This window comes from Esox lucius, chromosome 5 (assembly GCF_011004845.1).
Source record: "Esox lucius isolate fEsoLuc1 chromosome 5, fEsoLuc1.pri, whole genome shotgun sequence".
Classification (NCBI taxonomy): Eukaryota; Metazoa; Chordata; class Actinopteri; order Esociformes; family Esocidae; genus Esox; species Esox lucius.
The window spans coordinates 35,257,526-35,279,078 of NC_047573.1; the positions used below are offsets into that span (position 1 = coordinate 35,257,526).

The 21,553-nt window shown below is 40.7% G+C and overlaps 1 protein-coding gene across 1 annotated transcript in view; it reads left to right on the forward strand.

Annotated features, from left to right (window-relative positions):
- The window catches only part of nhlrc2 (NHL repeat containing 2), a 69,353-nt gene that overhangs the window by 3,326 nt on the left and 44,474 nt on the right, over positions 1–21,553 (forward strand). Inside the window, exons 2-6 of the mRNA XM_013131978.4 lie at positions 3,217–3,369; positions 12,183–12,232; positions 12,548–12,953; positions 17,416–17,537; positions 17,745–17,874. Of these exons, the coding sequence (XP_012987432.2) occupies positions 3,217–3,369; positions 12,183–12,232; positions 12,548–12,953; positions 17,416–17,537; positions 17,745–17,874 (861 nt within the window). The remainder of the gene's footprint in view (positions 1–3,216; positions 3,370–12,182; positions 12,233–12,547; positions 12,954–17,415; positions 17,538–17,744; positions 17,875–21,553) is intronic.

Sequence of the window (21,553 nt, forward strand, 5' to 3'; positions counted from 1 at the left end):
TGTTGATCTGTCAAAATCCCTAATTAAATTCATTCTTATTTCATGTTGTTACACAATAAATGTGGAAAGGTCCAAGGGGGTGAATCATTTGAGAGCCACTGTATTGTCAGAAAGCAACTTGTATAGAAGTGTATTCTTGTCTTACAAAATACCTGTCAGAGCTCGACAATAACGATGGCCCCGGGCCAGTATTTGGCCACCAACAAAAAAAATACATTATAATGGAATTATTCTTTTTCAAACTCGACATTCTCCAGTTTTGTATTCTGGGACATGCACAAAACTACCGTGTATCTCCTTTCGCGTGCTGTTGATCAATCAGGAGTTGAGCAGTGATGTGACGTCTGGTATTGTTTTTCAATAAAGCATTTAAGAACTCTGGCAAGTCACTCAATTGAAGAAGGCTGTGAAGGATAACTACGTGCTCAAATAAAAACAATTTTTTTTACCTCAGTGCAAAAAATTATTTACCTGTTTCGACAACAGTGGAACTCAGATGTGGAACACTGGAACTCAGTCGTCTGTCCTAAGTTCCTGTCTAGAGTGGACCAATGTGGATCTTTTTACAAAGGCACTGACAACTTTCGCAAACAATCCCTGACCAATAGCTCAGCACCTGGTCAGCATGACAGCTGAGAGTCCGTCTTCAGGGCCGTTGGTTGTATCAGGAATTTAAATGCAGATGCCCAGTGGATGATTCCACAACATAACAACCACATACCTAAATTTAGTGTCTGACAGGCCAGCCGGTCGCCTTGTTTCCTGGGGTGAATGAGTTAGTTTTGTTTGAAAGTCAAATGCTTTTTTGACATATCTTTATAGATAATAGAATAGAAATGTTTCTAATAGAAATGTTTTGGAAGAAATATAAAAATATTTTGTTTTGTATATCCATTGCTAATCCAATATTGGGTCGTGGGGGCAGCAGCTCCAGCAGGGGACCCCAAACTCTGACTGGGGGATCTCGAAGGCGTTCCCAGGCCAGTGTTGAGCTATAATCTCTCCACCTAGTCCCGGGTTTACCCCGAGGTCTCCTCCCAGCTGGACGTGCCTGGAACACCTCCCTAGGAAGAAGTCCTGGGGGCATCCTTGCCAGATGTCTGAACCACCTCAACTGGCTCCTTTCGATGCAAAGGAGCAGCGGCTCTACTCTGAGTTCCTCACGGATGACTGAGCTGCTATATTCAGCCACTTGTATCTGCTATCTAGTTATTTTGGTCATGACCCAGCCTTCATGGCCACTTGGGGTTACGCTTCATTCCCTACCCGGATGTGGCACTCCATTAGTTTCCTGCTGAGAACCATGGTCTCAGATTTAGAGGTGCTAATCCTCATCCCAACTGCTCAGCACTTGACTGCGAACAACCATCGCCAAGCAGATTGGTAAGAAGGTTGGTGCGATTATTCGCAAATGGAAGAAACACAAAATAATTGTCAATCTCCCACAGTCTAGGGCTCCATGCAAGATTTCTCCTCGTGGAGTTACAATGATCATGAGAATGGTGAGGAATCAGCCCAGAACTACACAGGAGGATCTTGTCCATGATCTCAAGGCAGCTGGGACCATAGTCACCAAGAAAACAATTGGTAACACACTACGCCGTAAAGGACTGATATCCTGCAGGGCCTGCAAGGTCCCCCTGCTCAAGAATGCACATGTATAGGCCCATCTGAAGTTTGCCAATGAACATCTGAATGATTCAGAGGAGAACTGGGTGAAAGTGCTGTGGTCAGAATCGAGCTCTTTGGCATCAACTCAACTCGCCATGTTTGGAGGAGGAGGAATTCTGCCTATGACCCCAAGAACACCATCCCCACCATCAAACATGGAAGTGGAAACATTACGCTTTGGGGGTGTTTTTTCTGCTAAGGGGACAGGACAACTTCACTGCCTCAAAGGGACAATGGACTTGGCTATGTACCGTCAACTCTTGGGTGAGAACCTCCTTCCCTCCGCCAGGGCATTGAAAATGGGTTGTGGATGGGTATCCCAGCATGACAGTGACCCAAAACACACAGCCAAGGCAACAAAGGAGTGGCTTAAGAAGAAGCACATTAAGGCCCTGGAGTGGCCCAGCATGTCTCCAGACCTTAATCCCATAGAAAATCTGTGGAGGGAGCTTGTCATACGTCAGCCTCGAAACCTTAATGACTTGGAGAAGCTCTGCAAAGAGGAGATAAAAATCCCTCCTGAGATGTGTTCAAACCTGGTGGCCAACTACAAGAAACGTCTGACCTCTGTGATTGCCAACAAGGGTTTTGCCACCATGTGCTGGATTGATTTCCTGCCTGTTGGGCCCTGTCCGGGGCCTCCCCCGGGTAGGGCCACGGTGTTACCGGACCCCCCCGTCTCAGTTCCAAGGTGTTACGCTGCTATATTATTGTGCTGGGGGATATGAGGGATGTACTACTAACTTTTCTCAGTCTCCTCCTGTTTTAAATTTTAGGAGGAGATGAGGTCCTGGTCCACACCTGCGGATTACCTGGTTTGCGGGGCCCGTTGCTGTCCCTGTCCTTGTCCACCTGGTCATACTTTTGACCTAGTCTAAAATCAAATAGACTCTGAAATGTATTTATTATTCCAATTGGACTCTTAATATCTCACCCGGCACAGCCAGAAGAGGACTGGTCACCCCTCTGAGCCTGGGTCCTCTCTAGGTTTCTTCCTAAAATTCGACCTTAGGGTGTTTTTTCTAGCCACTGAAATTCAACTCTACTGTTGTTTGCTCCTTGGGGTTTAAGGCCCGGTGTCTCTGTAAAGCACTTTGTGACAACTGCTGTTGTAAAAAGGGCTTTATAAATAAATTTGATTGATTGATTGATTGATTGCTAAGTCATGTTTTGCAGAGTGGTCGAATACTTATTTCACTCATTAAAATGCAAATCAATTTATAACATATTTGACATGCATTTTTTTTGTTATTCTGTCTCTTACTGTTCAAATTAACCTACCATTAAAATTATAGACTGATAATTTCTTTATCAGTGGGCAAATGTACAAATTCAGCAGGGGATCTTTTTTTTTCTCTCACTGTAATGGTCAAATTGATGTGCATTCTAGTAGGCTACCCAAATACTTCGACCAAAAAATCTTCATTGATGAAAAAAAATCTCATTAACTGTAACTTGTTATTCTAGCCACATCTCTGAATATCATTATACCATTATTTTGGTCAGTTGAAGTAATGTTGTTTCTTAATACATATTTTGCCCCAGGTCTCGAGTGGCTGAACACTGAAGGCCCCCTTTCTTTCTCAAGAGAGCTGGCTGGTAAAGTGGTGGTGTTGGACTTCTTTACTTACTGCTGCATTAACTGCATGCATATCCTACCTGACTTGCACCAGCTGGAGAAAAGACACTCTGTCAAAGGTAAACACACAAACTTTAAGCACTACATTGGAATCCACAAATCATTTTCCGTCAACTATTCAGATATTTCTAATGTCTTGGATAAATGGCAAGTTTTCATTGCGCATTGTTTTTCTAGCCAATCATCAGCTAGCAGGTACAATCATGGCTCAAACCTAGAATTTAGCCTTATTTCTGTGCTATGTTAGATTTTGTCCAGTTTTTGTCCATGAACAAAATGTATTTGCGACCGGTAGTCAGGGGAGAATCTTTATTTAGCATGAGTCCAAGATGTGGATCTTCCATAGTACTTACATGTTCTCCAGTAATTACAAAGTTAACACAGTCTTTTTTTGCCTGGACGCATAGAAGGCGGTCAGTGGTCATAGCCAACCATTACACAGTCCAATATCCTCCAGTAAGAAAGGTTTATCCTACAAAAGACCCCTTGTAAGGTATGTTCCAACCTATGGTCAATGGGCCTATCCATAAAGCCTACGACAGTCACATGGACAACTCCTTGCAGGATTTGCAGAATCATTGTATTGACAGGATTTGTGGTGCCCATCTGTAACATCTCTACTATCCTTTGTTCAGAGTTAGTCAGCACATATGCGTTGTGTTAAGTTTCTCATGCACATTTCCTCTCAGCTACAATTCTTTAACATGTAATCACTGTTTTTGTAACTAAACCGCTATGATGACCGTGCCAGCGTCAGATAAGACATTTTAGTCATTTATCTTGTATTAAAATTATTTTTTCATAAAGGTGGTTACTTATTTTTGCTGGACCGCGTAAGCGGAGCCGGCCAAGAAGAGCAAACTTCTCTTACTGAGTGAGTGACTGACTCCCCCTTGTCAAATAGTGTAATGGTTAGAGACGCGGACTGCCATGTGGGCTTTTTTTAAAAGTATGTGTCCGTGCATGCTTTTGAAGGTAATATAGACCACAACCCCTTGCGCAGTAAAAGAGGAGGGGTTTTCACAATTTTCTCATCTTTTCACTTGACGAGAAAGTCAGTTATAGTCACCCTATATTGATAGTTAGTGTGTCAATGTCATTCTTGAATGAAAGGAAAACGAGCGTTGTTGTACCATGAAATGAAATTGCTTTGACAGTGTAAAGTCTTGCTAGCAATTGCTCAAATCTTATGACTATTCCAAGTAGTAAGTACATACCTTTAGGCCTATTACTGGCTAATAAAAGCCATACCGTTCATAGATGCTATTTGTGGTGGAAGTAAACTTAATAAGAAACGTTGGTCAGTTCAACACTGATTAATGGTGTCTAGCTAAATATTCAAACTTGGCATGATGTTAATACGTGGCAAAATTATCTAATGTCGAGACAGAATTTTCTGACAAGATAGTATGTCCCAATCGTTCCCAATACTGGCATACTAGCTTACTATATACAAAACAAAACAGTACGTACTTGACCATCATCCGCGAAGTACGTACTTGTATTGTAGTATGCGATTTGAGATTCAGTCAATACTTTTGATTTCCTCATAGTTCACATAGCATGGTGGTTAGTAAAATTGAACAGCAATTGTATGGACTACCATCTACAGTTATCTTTGTACACTTTAGTTCCGTTAATAAACTTTTTGTTGCAAAAATGTAATAGCTGGTATATATGTTGCATTTGGAGACTATACTGAGGTGGACTTACTACCAGCAGGCCCTGTGGTGTTGTGGGAACATCCCCGACCTGCAATATTTTGTGGGAACATCCCCGACCAGGTTCAATTCCCCTCTCAGACATTCAAATCTTTGTCTCTCAGGAATATTTATCCACTCTGTACTTTTCAGCTGTCACACAACAATCAATTTATCCACTGTGTTATACCATGAATCTCATATATTTAAAATAATTATTGTATTATGTGACCCTTTTATATTGTTATTGTTTTCATCTTCAGTCTTCCTAGCAATTGCTCAATTCTTATGATTATTCCTAGGATGTTAGTAGATAGTAAGCCTATTACTTAAAATGGCCAGTGGCAAAAGCCATACAGTTCATAGACGCTATTTGAGGTTGAGGTAAACTTAGTAAGAAACATTAGTCGTTTTAACTGTGTCAATATCATTCACGAATGGCCAATGAACTGTTAAAACAGTCAGTGGCATTTTTCTTCTTCCAGTAGACACAAGAGGCTATACTGACACAGCCTTAATGACACAACCTTTCACATGAGCGACCCGGATTTGAATCTCGAGAGGGCAGCATTTTCTATTGTGGGCCGGCTGAACTAGGCTTGACTGGTTTCTTGTTTGCTGTACCCAATGGGGGGTCAACTTGGCCTTAGGGTCATTGTCATGCTGGAATGTCCAGGAGCATCCCATGCGCAGCTTTCATGCAGAAGAATGCAAATTGTCTGCCAGTATTTTCTGATAACATGCTGCATTGATCTTGCCATCAATTTTCACAAGATTCTCTGTGGTTTAGCGCTCATCCACCCCGAAAACATCAGTGTGCCTTCAACATACTTAACAGTGGGGATGGTATTCTGTTCACTATAGACCTTGTTGACCCCTTTCCAAAGATAGCACTTATGGTTGTGACCATAAAGCTCTATTTTGGTCTTGTCACTCTAAATTACAGTGTGCCAGAAGCTGTGAGGCATGTCAAGGTGTTGTCAGGCATATTGTAACCAGGGTTTTTTGTGGCATTGTCGCAGTAAAGGCTTCTTTCTGGCAACTCGACCATGCAGCTCATTTTTGTTTAAGTATTGTCGTATTGTGCTCCTTGAAACAACCACACTGTCTTTTTCCAGAGCAGCCTGTATTTCTCCTGAGGTTTCCTGTGGGTTTTGCTTTGTATTCTGAACAATTCTTCTGGCAGTTTTGGCTGAAATCTTTCTTGGTGTACCTGACCTTGGCTTGGTATTCAGAGATCCCTGAATTTTCCACTTAATAAATGATTGAACAGTACTGACTGGCATTTGCAAGGCTTTGGGTATCTTTTTAAATCCTTTTCCATCTTCATAAAGTTCCATTACCTTGTTACGCAGGTCTTTTTACAGTTCTTTGCAGCTACCCATGGCTCAGTATCTAGCCTGCTTAGTACATCCATGTGAGAGCTAACAAACTCATTGATTATTTATACACAGACGAAAATTGCAATTTAAAAAGCCACAGTTGTGGGAAATTCACCTGTGTGTGTCACCTTGTGTGTCTGTAACAAGGCCAAACATTCAAGGGTATGTAAACTTTCGATCAGGGCCATTTGGGTGATTTCTTTTTTAATTATGATTTAAAATGGAGCCAAACAACTATGTGATAATAAATGGCTTCATATGATCACTATCCTTAAATATTATCCTTTGCATGATCAGTCATATTTTCAAAATCAATGCCAAAATTTCCAAATTTCTGCCAGGGTTTGCAAACTTATGAGCGTAACAGTATGTAGGTGATAGAAGGAATTTCCACATATCATGATGGGATGGATCCGTTGTATGGTTGTCTAGCAACAGCCTGTTGAATGCTGCCACATTTGACAAAATGGCTGACAAATGTAAAAAATATTGATAGTAATTTTTTTTCTAATGAACTATTTTAAACTTATCAGGTGGTCATCAAGGGTTAGTAATTCTCTTGAACAAAATTATGTAGCTGGGTTTACAAAGGCAATGAACCTGCCAAGGAGATTATGTGAGCCTGACATACACACGTCACAGGCACAAATGGGATGTACAAACATGATGAAAGCGGGCCTGAGTGAACACAGTTGGCAACAACTGGCTTACACAATCTCCAGTCGAATATCAGTGAGCAGTCATTTGTTCCAAGAATGGGTCACTTTTATCACAACCCAAGTGCTCGAGTAACTATAAATAAACGCCCCACACACTCTCAATGAGGACGGGGGTGGCTACTGTACTCTGGCGTGCCATGTCCCCGGTCTCTGGCTAAATATAGCCTGTCTGTGCGATTAGAATGAAGCACTACCGTGTCCTAGTTGTCAGTGCTTTATGCTAGCTTCTTGTTGAGATCATCTGAGGAAAATTGAGCGGGCAGAGGCCATTCCATGCCTTGCGGCGCGACACTATCTACACTCTCTTAATTTCCCTTGCCCTATCTCTGGCAAGGATTTGGGTACATACTGTATGCTGTTTCTAATCCTCAGCACACTATCACTTGTAACAGCCTCACTTCCAAACTATGTGCGTGTATTTTGTTAACAGATGTCTTTTAATCACACATCAATTTTTTTACATGCACATGTTATTAGTTTTTGTGAATGCTTTGATTTAATGTAACAGTTTGATTATAAGTAGGTGCTAATACTTGTAAACATTGTCACATCTGACAATCATGCTACTGGTTAGCCCAAAATTGCTTAATTCACAAAACAAATGAAAAATAAATTTATACCACAAACAAAAAATTCCCTTGAAAAAATATGTACCTAAAATTAAACTAGCAAAAAAAAACAGTAAATATGTTGTGTGCCATACAGGTACCATTGGTCCAATTTATCTGATACCATTGGCCCAATTTATGGAACCAGGTAAATAATTAATATTGCAATGAAGAAAAGGCATTTACTAAATTACACAGGTTTACCAAAAGGCAGAGCTGTTGTCTAAAATATGCATCAAATATCATAATTATTTTGTCCAACACTCTCAGCAGACAGGCTAAGAGCTCTCCATTCAAGATTGAGCTCAGACCTTCCTTTTTCTTTGAGGATATTACTCAGAATATTTTGATATACAGGTGCTGGTCATAAAATTAAAATATCATCAAAAAGTTGATTTATTTCAGTAATTCCATTCAAAAAGTGAAACTTGTATATTATATTCATTCATTACACACAGACTGATATATTTCAAATGTTTATTTCTTTTAATTGTGATGATTATAACTGACAACTAATGAAAATCCCAAATTCAGTATCTCTGAAAATTAGAATATTACTTAAGACCAATACAAAAAAATATTTTTAGAAATGTTGGCCAACTGAAAAGTATGAACATGAAAAGTATGAGCATTTACAGCACTCAATACTTAGTTGGGGCTCCTTTTGCCTGAATTACTGCAGCAATGCGGTGTGGCATGGAGTCGATCAGTCTGTGGCACTGCTCAGGTGTTATGAGAGCCCAGGTTGCTCAGATAGTGGCCTTCAGCTCTTCTGCATTGTTGGGTCTGGCGTATCGCATCTTCCTCTTCACAATACCCCATAGATTTTCTTAAGGGTTAAGGTCAGGCGAGTTTGCTGGCCAATTAAGAACAGGGATCCCATGGTCCTTAAACCAGGTACTGGTAGCTTTGGCACTGTATGCAGGTGCCAAGTCCTGTTGGAAAATGAAATCTGCATCTCCATAAAGTTGATCAGCAGCAGGAAGCATGAAGTGCTCTAAAACTTCCTGGTAGACGGCCGCGTTGACCTTGGACCTCAGAAAACGCTGTGGACCAACACCAGCAGATGACATGGCACCCCAAACCATCACTGACTGTGGAAACTTTACACTGGACTTCAAGCAACGTGGATTCTGTGCCTCTCCTCTCTTCCTCCAGACTCTGGGACCTTGATTTTCAAAGGAAATGCAACATTTACTTTCATCAGGGAACATAACTCAGCAGCAGTCCAGTCCTTTTTGTCTTTAGCCCAGGCGAGACGCTTCTGACGTTGTGTCTTGTTCAAGAGTGTCTTGACACAAGGAATGCAACAGCTGAAACCCATGTCTTGCATACGTCTGTGCGTGGTGGTTCTTGAAGTACTGACTCCAGCTGCAGTCCACTTTTTGTGAATCTCCCCCACATTTTTGAATGGGTTTTGATTTATAATCCTCTCCAGGGTGCGGTTATCCCTATTGCTTGTACACTTTTTTCTACCACATCTTTTCCTTCCCTTCGCCTCCCTATTAATGTGCTTGGACACAGCTCTGTGAACAGCCAGCCTCTTTAGCTATGACCTTTTGTGTCTTGCCCTCCTTGTGCAAGGTGTCAATGGTCGTCTTTTGGACAGCTGTCAAGTCCGCAGCCTTCCCCGTGATTGTGTTGCCTACAGAACTAGACTGAGAGACCATTTAAAGGCCTTTGCAGGTGTTTTGAGTTAATTAGCTGATTAGAGTGTGGCACCAGGTGTCTTCAATATTGAAGCTTTTCACAATATTCTAATATTCTGAAATACTGAATTTGGGGTTTTCATTATTTGTCAGTTATAATCATCAAAATTTAAAGAAATAAACACTTGAAATATATCAGTCTGTGGAATTAATGTATACATTATACAAGTTTCACTTTTTTAATGGAATTACTGAAATAAATCAACTTTTTGATGATATTCAAATTTTATGACCAGCACCTATACATGCAATAAAGTCTGATCAAATACTCTGTACATATCACCCATGTCCCATAAAAAAAGTCTGATTGCTTTTACTAGATTCATTGCTTTGAATTTTGATTGGCTGTTTTGTATTTTTACTCAGTAGGCATCTGATACCAAAGTTGAGATGCAGTGAGCAAAAAACAACCACAACATGTAACAGTTTCAATTAGTTACTTCCCGGTACAGTTGAAATTGTGATTTATACAGTGGATATAAAAAGTCTACGCACCCCTTTTAAAGTGCCAGGTTCTTGTGATGTAAAAGAATGAGACAAAAATAAACTGTCAGAACTTTTTCCACCTTTAATGTGACCTATAATATGTACAATTCAATTGAAAAACAAATTGAAATCTTCGAGGTGTGCACACCCTTAATCTAATACTTTGTTAAAGCACCTTTTGATTTTATTACAGCATTGTCTTTTTGGGTAGGAGTCTATTAGCATGGCACATCAATATTTGCCCACTCTTCTTTGCAAAAACGCTCCAAATCTGTCAGATTGCGAGGACATCTCCTTCTGGTGAAGCCATGTTAATCTTCTTCTGGTGAAGCCATGCTTTAGTGGATTTGGATGTATGCTTTGGTTCATGGTCGTGCTGAAAGGTGAACTTCCTCTTCATCTTCAGCTTTCTAACGGACGCCTGAAGGTTTTGTGCCAAAATTGCCTGGTATTTGGAACTGTTCATAATTCCCTCCACCCTGACTAAGGCCCCGGTTCCAGTTGAAGAAAAACAGCCCCAAAGCATGATGCTACCACCACAATGCTTCACTGTGGGTATGGTGTTCTTTGGGTGATGTGCAGTGTTGTTTTTGCACCAAAAAGTTCAATCTTGAAGACCATAACACCTTTTCCCACATGCTTTTGGGGGACTTTTTTTAGCCGTGCTTGGATGGTTTTCTTTGTAATAAAGGCTTCCGCCTTGCTACCCTACCCCATAGCCCATTCATATGAAGAATACGGGAGATTGTTGTCACATGTAGCACACAGCCAGTACTTGCCTGAAATCTCTGCAGTTCCTGTAATGTTGCTGTAGGCCTCTTCAAAGCCTCACTGACCAGTTTTCTTCTTGTCTTTTCATAAATTTTGGAGGGACATCCAGTTCTTGGTAATGTCTCTGTTGTGCCATATTTTCTTCACTAGATGATGACCATCTTCACTGTGTTCCATGGTATATCTAATGCTTTGGAAATTATTTTGTACCCTTCTCATGACTGATATCTTTCGACAATGAGATCCTTCTGATGCTTTGGAAGCTCTCTGCGGACCATGGCTTTTGCTCTGAGATGCAACTAAGAAAATGTCCGGAAAAGCAGCTGAACTTTATTTGTGATTAATCAGTCACTTTAAATTATGGCAGGTGTGTAATGACTTCTGTTTAACATGAGTTTGAATGTGATTGGTTTATTCCGACTTCATCCCCACTTATGCAACCAGGTTTTTATATTTTGTTTTTCCCCCCACCAAGATTTGTTTGTTTTTCATTTGAATTGTTCACATTATAGGTCACATTAAAAGTGGAAAAGTTCTGACATGATTTATCTTTGTCTCATTCTTTTACATCACAAAAACCTGGCATTTTAACAGGGGTGTGTAGACTTTTTTTATATCCACTGTATGTGAAGAGGACACTCCGGCATGCAAGTGGTCATTGATGGTGCCCATGAAAGTCACACTACAGACAGGTCAAGACAACAACAGGCCAGATGGTAGGCCTCACAATCCTACTGGGGAAGAATATAGTGAGACATGGGTTACTGTAGTTTCATGTGGTTTATGGCAGTTTTGAGGACGGATGAGATCAAGCCAAATTCTCTTAAACAACATTGGAGGGGGTTTATGCTATTGGACATAAAATGATCTGGCAACATCTCTGGTGAACATTCCTGCAGACATTCCTGATTGTGCTGTTTAATCAGTTTCTTAATATGTCAGGTGGATGGATTATCATGGCCTAGGCGAAACTTACATTACCAACAATTAACATCTTGTGTTTATACTTTTGTTCAGTATAATTACTTATTGAACAACAATTACTTACCTCAGACCAAATTTATTAAGAATGTATGTAGCTTCATAAATGGGCAAATCAGACATCAAATCAAGTACATGTAAACATGAGTGTTTCATATTTTTTGAATAAATTGTTATGAAAAGGGAAACAAATATACTATTTTCAGTGTAAAACTGTATAACTGTTTTACAAGCAATTTTTCAGCAATGAAAATGAGGTGCTTGTCAGGACAACAGCAAGGGAAGGTTAGGTCTTAGTAACAAACAAAAAAGAGATTTAATTGCTGAATAGGCTTAAGTGGGCTTGTTTACATGAAACTACATTTTGAAGAAATCTTCAGATGCTAGATTTTGCTGTATAAACTTGCAGTTCTCAGGAACTAGATATGCCACCTTCCGAGGCAGCATGCAAATAAGCCCTATGTCACTATTGTTTTTACATGAGATCTCCTCATCCAACTGATTCTCTCTTTTAAGATGGGCTCATAATCGTGGGCGTCCACTCTGCAAAGTTCCCCAATGAAAAGGTAATCAATATAATATTTTATTCATCGAAATTTGATCTGAAAAATTGCATTCTTCATTAATAATGTGACACACAATGCAACTTGTTCATTATTAATGGGATAGTTATACACAACACTATAGTACTCTGAATGTACATTAACTCTGGACAATATAAATGGGATTTATATTAAATAACATTAGCATATTATCTGAATATTATCAGATGGAGGTAGTAGATTAACAATCTCAATTTTGTGATTGAATTCAACTACCTCTTTATCAAAAGCAATGAAAAAAATAACTAAGTGGGAGTTTTTTTGTGTGTACTGTTCAAGGTGTTGCAGAACGTGCGTGGTGCTGTGCTTCGCTACAACATCACCCACCCTGTGGTGAATGACAGAGATGCTCGGCTGTGGCATGAGCTAGAAGTGGCCTGTTGGCCCACTGTGGTACTCCTTGGGCCTAGGGGCAACTTGCTCTTTTCCCTGGTGGGAGAGGGCCACCGTGAGCGCCTAGCACTCTTCACCAGTGCTGCCCTCCAGCACTACAGAGACCAGGGCCTGCTAAGGGACCACCTTGTGGGCACCAAGCTCTACCGAGACTCTCTACCCTCATCGTTTCTTTCGTTTCCTGGGAAGGTAGCTGTGGATTCCAGCAGAAAGAGATTGGCTATAGCAGATACGGGACATCATCGGGTGCTGGTGGTATCCAGTACTGGGAAGTTACTTTACTCTGTAGGAGGTAAGGGCTGGATGAAGCATCACCTTAAATACAGGTGCTGGTCATATAATTAGAATATCATCAAAAAGTGAAACTTGTATAATGTATACTTTCATTCCACACCGACTGATAGATTTCAAGTGTTTTTTTCTTTTAATTTTGATGATTATAACTGACAACTAATGAAAACCCCAAATTCAGTATCTCAGAAATTAGAATATTGTGAATAGGTTCAATATTGAAGACACCTGGGGCCACACTCTAATCAGCTAATTTTCCCAAAACACCGGCAAAGGCCTTTAAATGGTCTCTCAGTCTAGTTCTGTAGGCAACACAATCATGGGGAAGACTGCTGACTTGACAGCTGTCCAAAAGATGACCATTGACACCTTGCACAAGGAGGGCAAGACACAAAAGGTCATGGCTCAAGAGGCTGGCTGTTCACAGAGCTGTGTCCAAGCACATTAATAGACTCTGTGCACCAGCGGAGGAACTTCCGCTTTTGTCTGAAAGTCGGCATTGCAGTTTCCGGTTTACTTACTAATACTCATCTGCATTAGTAAACACCTAAACTCACAACAAGATGAGTGAAGCTGTTGCACGGGACCCGCGTCACCCAAAATTTCTGTTTTTAGTAGATGTCTCCAAGACCTGCCTAAAATAAGCATTAGTGATGTCCATCGAATTGTTGATGCAGATAACTCGATACGTAGAGTTTTAATCCCTTGTTCCGCTTGCTTGTTGGAGCAGGGGACCAGGCATCAACAATTCGATGGACATCACTAATGCTTATTTTAGGCAGGTAAATGGCCTTAAGTAAATAGCCTCAAAAACGGCAAAAGAACGCTGGCTGAGCTGGAACGCCAGCGCATCCCCATAGCAAGTGAATTGAAATTAACCTTTGTTCAGCCTCTTCAACCTGAATGAAGCTTAAAATTCCATAGCCTCAAAAAAGCACCAAAACAGGTCTCCTCTTTTATTTTACTACTGTAACCTCATTTCACAACGAAACTGAAAAATAACAACTGGCAAAAGAAGTAAACATCTGGTCCTATATGGTATTAATTGCGCTTAAACCTGCATTACATGGAAGTATATAAAGAATCCCCTTTTCTGACTATTTCTAGTCTAGCGTTTGAAGTCATTGAATGGCGCAAGCCTTATTTTATTAAAAAGAGGACTTTTTCCTGATTAAAATGATGCCCCACTTGTACCTTGAAACTTAAATGAGTCACGTACATTATATTTATTTGTTTCCCGTACAACAGCATCACTCATCTTGTTGTGAGTTTAGGTGTTTACTAATGCGGATGTGTATCAGTAAGTAAACCGGAAACTGCAATGCCGACTTCTACACAAAAGCGGAAGTTCCTCACTACGCTGGTGCACAGAGTCTATAGAGAGGCGAAGGCAAGGAAAATATATGGTAGAAAAAAGTGTACAAGCAATAGGGATAACCGCACCCTGGAGAGGATTGTGAAACAAAACCCATTCAAAAATGTGGGGGAGATTCACAAAGAGGGGAACGCAGCTGGAGTCAGTGCTTCAAGAACCACCACGCACAGACGTATGCAAGACATGGGTTTCAGCTGTCACATTCCTTGTGTCAAGCCACTCTTGAACAAGACACAACGTCAGAAGCATCTTGCCTGGGCTAAAGACAAAAAGGACTGGACTGCTGCTGAGTTATGTTCCCTGATGAAAGTAAATGTTGCATTTCCTTTGGAAATCAAGGTCCCAGAGTCTTGACGAAGAGAGGAGAGGCACAGAATCCACGTTGCTTGAAGTCCAGTGTAAAGTTTCCACAGTCAGTGATGGTTTGGGGTGCCATGTCATCTGCTGATGTTGGTCCACTGTGTTTTCTGAGGTCCAAGGTCAACGCAGCCATCTACCAGGAAGTTTTAGAGCACTTCATGCTTCCTGCTGCTGACCAACTTTATGGAGATGCAGATTTCATTTTCCAACAGGACTTGGCACCTGCACGCAGTGCCAAAGCTACCAGTACCTGGTTTAAGGACCAATGGATCCCTGTTCTTAATTGGCATTGAAAATGTATAGGGTATTGTGAAGCGGAAAATGCGATATGCCAGACCCAACAATGCAGAAGAGCTGAAGGCCACTATCAGAGCAACCTGGGCTCTCATAACACCTGAGCAGTGCCACAGACTGATCGACTCCATGCCACGCCGTATTACTGCAGTAATTCAGGCAAAAGGAACCCCAACTAAGTATTGAGTGCTGTAAATGCTCATACTTTTCATGTTCATACTTTTCAGTTGGCCAACATTTCTAAAAATCCTTTTTTTGTATTGGTGTTAAGTAATATTCAAATTTTCTGAGATACTGAATTTGGGATATTCATTAGTTGTCAGTTATAATCATCACAATTAAAAGAAATAAACATTTTAATTATATCAGTCTGTGTAAATGAATGAATATAATATACAAGTTTCCCTTTTTGAATGGAATTACTGTAATAAACTTTTTGAAGATATTCTAATTATATCACCAGCACCTGTATAATTAATGGGGACACATGTTATACTCATTCTATTTTACTGATTTCCTCAAGGCTTAACAGAGCTTCAGGTGGAGAAATCCACATATGCTACTGGGAAATATAACGTACAGTATTTGCTGACCCAGTTAAAATGAAGAATGTTAGACATCTGTTACCTATCTATTTTAGTCTTTCTTCTCCAGAATATTCACACAACCCACACCTTGCTTTTTAATGAGAAGAGGAGCAACTTAAAAAAATGAACAACTTGATATTACCACCAATATTTATTTTAATGTAGTTATGCTGGGATGTAATTTTAAAATGTTCTCCAAACAATAACCATTGCAAATTACAACCCCGTTTCCATTACCATGGTCCCAAAATGTGGAAGAGAACCTGAACGGAAGAACGAACATGCAATTGAGATTGGCTGCACTGTGCTTATCTAATCAAGACAGCTGTTAGGAAATGGTGTACATGGTAGAACATTTTACAAATTAATAAAGGTAAAAAAAAAATGCCCCGAATCACCCAGGATACAGAGAGAAATCACAGGATTTCCTTGATTCATTCAACCTTCACAAATCCCTCATTCTGGATATATCAGTTTGCATGTAAATAAACTCTTCCCTTACAGTACACTCGCTATACACATTTTGCTTTTGATTTACCTACTTATGATAGCTTTTAAAACTATATTTGGGATCTTTAAAAAATATATATAAAAAATGAGATTTAAGTGGCAGAATGTTTCCCTACAGTTCTTGATTTCTTGATCAGAAATTGAGTTACGTTAAAGGGATAGTTCGTCCAAAAATCAAATTTCGATAACAGTCCCCTTACTACCAGTATCTCCTTCAGGCACATAGTCCTTTTTTAAAACAATCCATTGTTCACCTCTGTAACTAGTGTTATTAGCATCGTACAAATTAATGAATGGAAACTGTACGTATCTTTATCACAAAGCTGCATTGCAAGAAGAAATCCACTCCAAACTTATTATTTACCTCAAACAACATGACAATGTTGTATTCCTCGAATGAAAGTTTTGCCACAATATGATTCTCATTTCAAATAAACGTGTACTTCCTGTGTTTACCAATCCGTTTTTTTTCACAATTGTATCAATCAAGTTACCTATTTCGTCTTTGATATTCGCCTCGGTCAGTCAACTCAATGATGGTGAACACGTAAATCCCCAACCCTTGCCCAGAATATCCGGAGGTAATGTGTACTTTGTGTATTATAACATAGCAATCAGAAGTATTACTTAGAATTTGTCTTGTCTCCAGGGGTTGAACTGGGTAACTTCGTGAAATTTCATTCACCTTTTGTCCTCTTCTAAGGGAATGGGGGCCACGATCCTCTGTATTAAAAAATCTTCTTGCAAAAATGTTATGTCTCGTTGGTGAAGTTGATCCATTATTCCAGTCATACTCTCCCACATTACGACTCAGCTCGATTGCCAAAGAACAGAAGCTGTGTATCTTGGCTATTGGAAATAGCCAAGAAAGTTTGCTAGTGCTTGTTTGAATTCTGCCAATTCCGCCAGCTGTTTCGTCAGTGTACAGTTGAAATAAATGTATGCTGCTGCAACAGGTCACTGAATGTTGTTTGAAGTGTTTTGGAATAGTTTTCTGCTTGTAGTGCAGCTTTGCGATCAAGGTACGAACAGTTTCCATTCATTAATTAGGACGATGCTAATAATAGTAACTACAGACTGGGATAGACCTGAATAATGGATTGTTTGAAAAAAATACTCTATGGGCCTTCTGGAACATCTGTTGGTAAGTGAAATTTCAAAAGACAGTTTAGTCTCTGAAATCTACATATTAATTGTGCTCTTAATTATATTAATGTGCACATAGATTTTTCATTACATTACTTACATTACTTAACATTACATGTTCTTCCTTGCAAAAAACGAAAATGCCTGGGTAGATCCCTGCCAACTATACCGGTTTTCCTGTGATGTCACAGGGCCTGGGAGTGGTAGGAAAGATGGCAAACTCCAAGAAGCAACCTTTTGCTCACCACAGGGGGTTGTCATCAAAGGAGATATTGTCTTTGTGGCAGACACAGAAAACCACCTAATCAGAAAGGTAAGAAAGACACAGGCAACCTAATCCTAATGTAATAGTTTAAAATACCAGTATATGGCAACATATAAATTTGGCTCCATGTGTTAACACAGCATGTGGGTGTGGTAAGTACTTCAGATTCAATGTCTTTATTACTGCCAACATTAGATATTACTGCAAAAACTAGACTCCGTTCAAATTGCTTTATTGCTATTTTTCTTTTTTCAGATTGACTTGTTGGAGGAGCAGGTCAGCACCCTGGCAGGAGTGGGATTTCAAGGCATTGACAAGGACGGAGGAGCCATGGGACCACAGCAGCCAATTAGCTCGCCCTGGGACTTGGCGCTAGGCACTTCAGGTAAGTCCAAAGCTACCCACGCAAGCTCAACTGTGCAAAGTTTTGCAGAGTTGAGCAGTGCCTTGTGAGAATACATCATGTAGTCCACATTTTCTTGGAGTATAGACTTGGTTAATTAAAAAAAATATTCTACACTCAATACCCAATAATGACAGAGAAATATATTTGTATAAATTTGCGCAGATTTTTTGGAAATTGAAAACATAAATATTTAATGTATGTAAGATCCTTTGCCATAGCACTATATTGAGGTCTGATGCATCTTGGGTCCTTTTGAACATCCTTGAGATGTCTGTAAAAGTTGATTTAAGTTTATCTGTGGCATGTTTAAATGCGTGGACATGATTTACAGTGCAGGTCAGATTGTCCAAAAACAATGCCATGAAGTCCAAAAAACTCTCTGTAAACTACCCAGATAGACTCAAGGCAAAGATCAGGCGGGATTTCTGTTGAAATTACTAAAGCATTGAAAGCTTGGAAGAAGCAAGGCTATTCCTAGTGCTGGTCGTCGGCCAAAGTAAGTAAACGGGCAAGATGGGCCTTGGTCACAGGGGTGACCCAGAACCCAATGGCTGCTCTAACAGATCTTCAGAGTTTCTCTGTGGAGATGAGAGAATGTGCCAGAAGGAAAACCATCTCTGCTTGACACCATATTCATGGTACAGTGGGTAAACGGAAGTCACTTTTGATTAAAAGGTATAGGACATGCTGTCTGAAGGACTCTGAGAGCATAAAGAAAAAGATTCTCTGGTCTAATAAAACTATGAGGTCTCAATGCCAAGTGCTACGTATCGCTCATCACCTGGCTAATTCCATGCCTATGCATGGTGGTGGAAACATAATAGTATGTGAATTCTTCTCAGTGGCTGGGACTGGGAGACTCGACAGTAATGAAGGAAGAATGCTATAAATAAGAAATGTTTCTTGATCTACTTGCGTAGTTAAATAATGGAAGAATTCCAACTTTAAAAAATGACGATGAGAAAAGCAGAATGCAGATATTCCTTGAAGAATCTGATCCAGATCACACAGGAATTCAGCAGGGGTTTTCCAGTCTCAAAATTAGGCAAAAGTGGTACCCCAACCGTCGCTACACCCGCTCTCCACCGGACGCCCCTCTGTGATATACAGTGGGGCAAAAAAGTATTTAGTCAGCCACCAATTGTGCAAGTTCTCCCATTTATAAAGATGAGAGAGGCCTGTAATTTTCATCATAGGTACACTTCAACTATGAGAGACAAAATGAGAAAAGAAAATCACATTATAGGATTTTTTATGAATTTATTGGTAAATTATGGTGGAAAGTAAGTATTTGGTCAATAACAAAAGTTAATTTCAATACTTTGTTATATACCCTTTGTTGGCAATGACAGGGGTCAAACGTTTTCTGTAAGTCTTCACAAGGTTTTCACACACTGTTGCTGTTATTTTGGCCCATTCCTCCATGCAGATCTCCTCTAGAGCAGTGATGTTTTGGACTTTTGGACTTTCAACTCCCTCCAAAGATTATCTATGGGGTTGAGATCTGGTGACTGGCTAGGCCACTCCAGGACCTTGAAATGCTTCTTACGAAGCCACTCCTTCGTTGCCCGGGCGGTGTGTTTGGGATCATTGTCATGCTGAAAGACCCAGCCACGTTTCATCTTCAATACCCTTGCTGATGGAAGGAGGTTTTCACTCAAAATCTCACGATACATGGCCCCATTCATTCTTTCCTTTACACAGATCAGTCGTTCTGGTCCCTTTGCAGAAAAACAGCCCCAAAGCATGAAGTTTCCACCGCCATGCTTCACAGTAGGTATGGTGTTCTTTGGATGCAACTCAGCATTCTTTATCCTCCAAACACGATGAGTTGAGTTTTTACCAAAAAGTTCTATTTTGGTTTCATCTGACCATATGACATTCTCCCAATCCTCTTCTGGATCATCCAGATGCTCTCTAGCAAACCTTAGTCGGGCCTGGACATGTACTGGCTTAAGCAGGGGGACACGGCTGGCACTGCAGGATTTGAGTCCCTGGCGGTGTAGTGTGTTACTGATGGTAGCCTTTGTTACGTTGGTCCCAGCTCTCTGCAGGTCATTCACTAGGTCCCCCCGTGTGGTTCTGGGATTTTTGCTCACTGTTCTTGTGATAATTTTGACCCCACGGGATGAGATCTTGCGTGGAGCCCCGGATCGAGGGAGATTATCAGTGGTCTTGTATGTCTTCCATTTTCTTATAATTGCTCCCACGGTTGATTTCTCCACACCAAGCTGCTTACCTATTCCAGATTCAGTCTTCCAAGCCTGGTGCAGTTTACAATTTTGTTTCTGGTGTCCTTTGACAGCTCTTTGGTCTTGGCCATAGTGGAGTTTGGAGTGTGACTGTTTGAGGTTGTGGCCAGGTGTCTTTTATACTGATAACAAGTTCAAACAGGTGCCATTAATACAGGTAACGAGTGGAGGACAGAGGAGCCTCTTAAAGAGCAAGTTACAGGTCTGTGAGAGTCAGAAATCTTGCTTGTTTGTAGGTGACCAAATACTTATTTTACCGAGGAATTTACCAATGAATTCATAAAAAAAAAATATTTCTCATTTTGTCTCTCATAGTTGAGGTGTACATATGATGAAAATTACAGGCGGGAGAACTTGCACAATTGGTGGCTGACTATATACTTCCCAGGAAGGCGTTCCGGAGGCATCCGAAAAAGATGCCCAAGCCACCTCAGCTGACCCCTCTCGATGTGGAGGAGCAGCGGCTCTACTCTGAGCTCCTCCCGGGTGACCGAGCTTCTCACCCTATCTCTAAGGGATCGCCCGGCCACCCTGCGGAGAAAGCTCATTTCGGCCGCCTGTATCCGGGATCTTGTCCTTTCGGTCATGACCCAAAGCTCATGACCATAGGTGAGAGTAGGAACATAGATTGACTGGTAAATCGAGAGCTTCGCCTTGCGGCTCAGCTCTTTCTTCACCACGACAGACCGATACATCGACCGCATTACTGCAGAAGCTGCACCGATCCGTCTGTCAATCTCCCGTTCCATCCTTCCCTCACTCGTGAAGACCCCTAGATACTTAAACTCCTCCACTTGAGGCAGGCACTCTCCACCATACTTTTTTGCCCCACTGTAATTTATATAATATCTGTCTACACATTTAAACAGTTTTCTGTACCAAATATTAATTTCTGCTTTTCTGATGTATCAAATATTTATGTCATGCAATAAAATGCAAATAAATTACTTACAAATCATACAATGTGATTTTCTGGATTTTTGTTTTAGATTCTGTCATTCACAGTTGAAATGTGCCTATGATAAAATTACAGACTTCTACATGCTTTGTAAGTGGGAAAACCACTTGCTTTGTAAGTGGGAAAACCGCTTGCTTTGTAAGTGGGAAAAGTCGAAAAGGAAGGTTGTGAGTGAGGAACAGAAGTGTTGAAATTAAGAGACCACCACAAATTGAACGCTTCTGTTCCTCACTCAAAACATTCCTTTTAAACTATTTTGTTTCTCTGGTGAATGCTACAAGAGCTGCATGGTGCTGGGCTGTGAGCACAGGTCCCACTAGAGGACGTCGCGTTTGGTCAGAAGTATGCACACCAGTAGCCCGCTGGAGGTCATTTTGTAGGGCTCTGGTAGTGCTCCTCCTGTTCCTCCTTGCCCAAAGGAGCAGATACCAGCCCTGCTGCTGGGTTG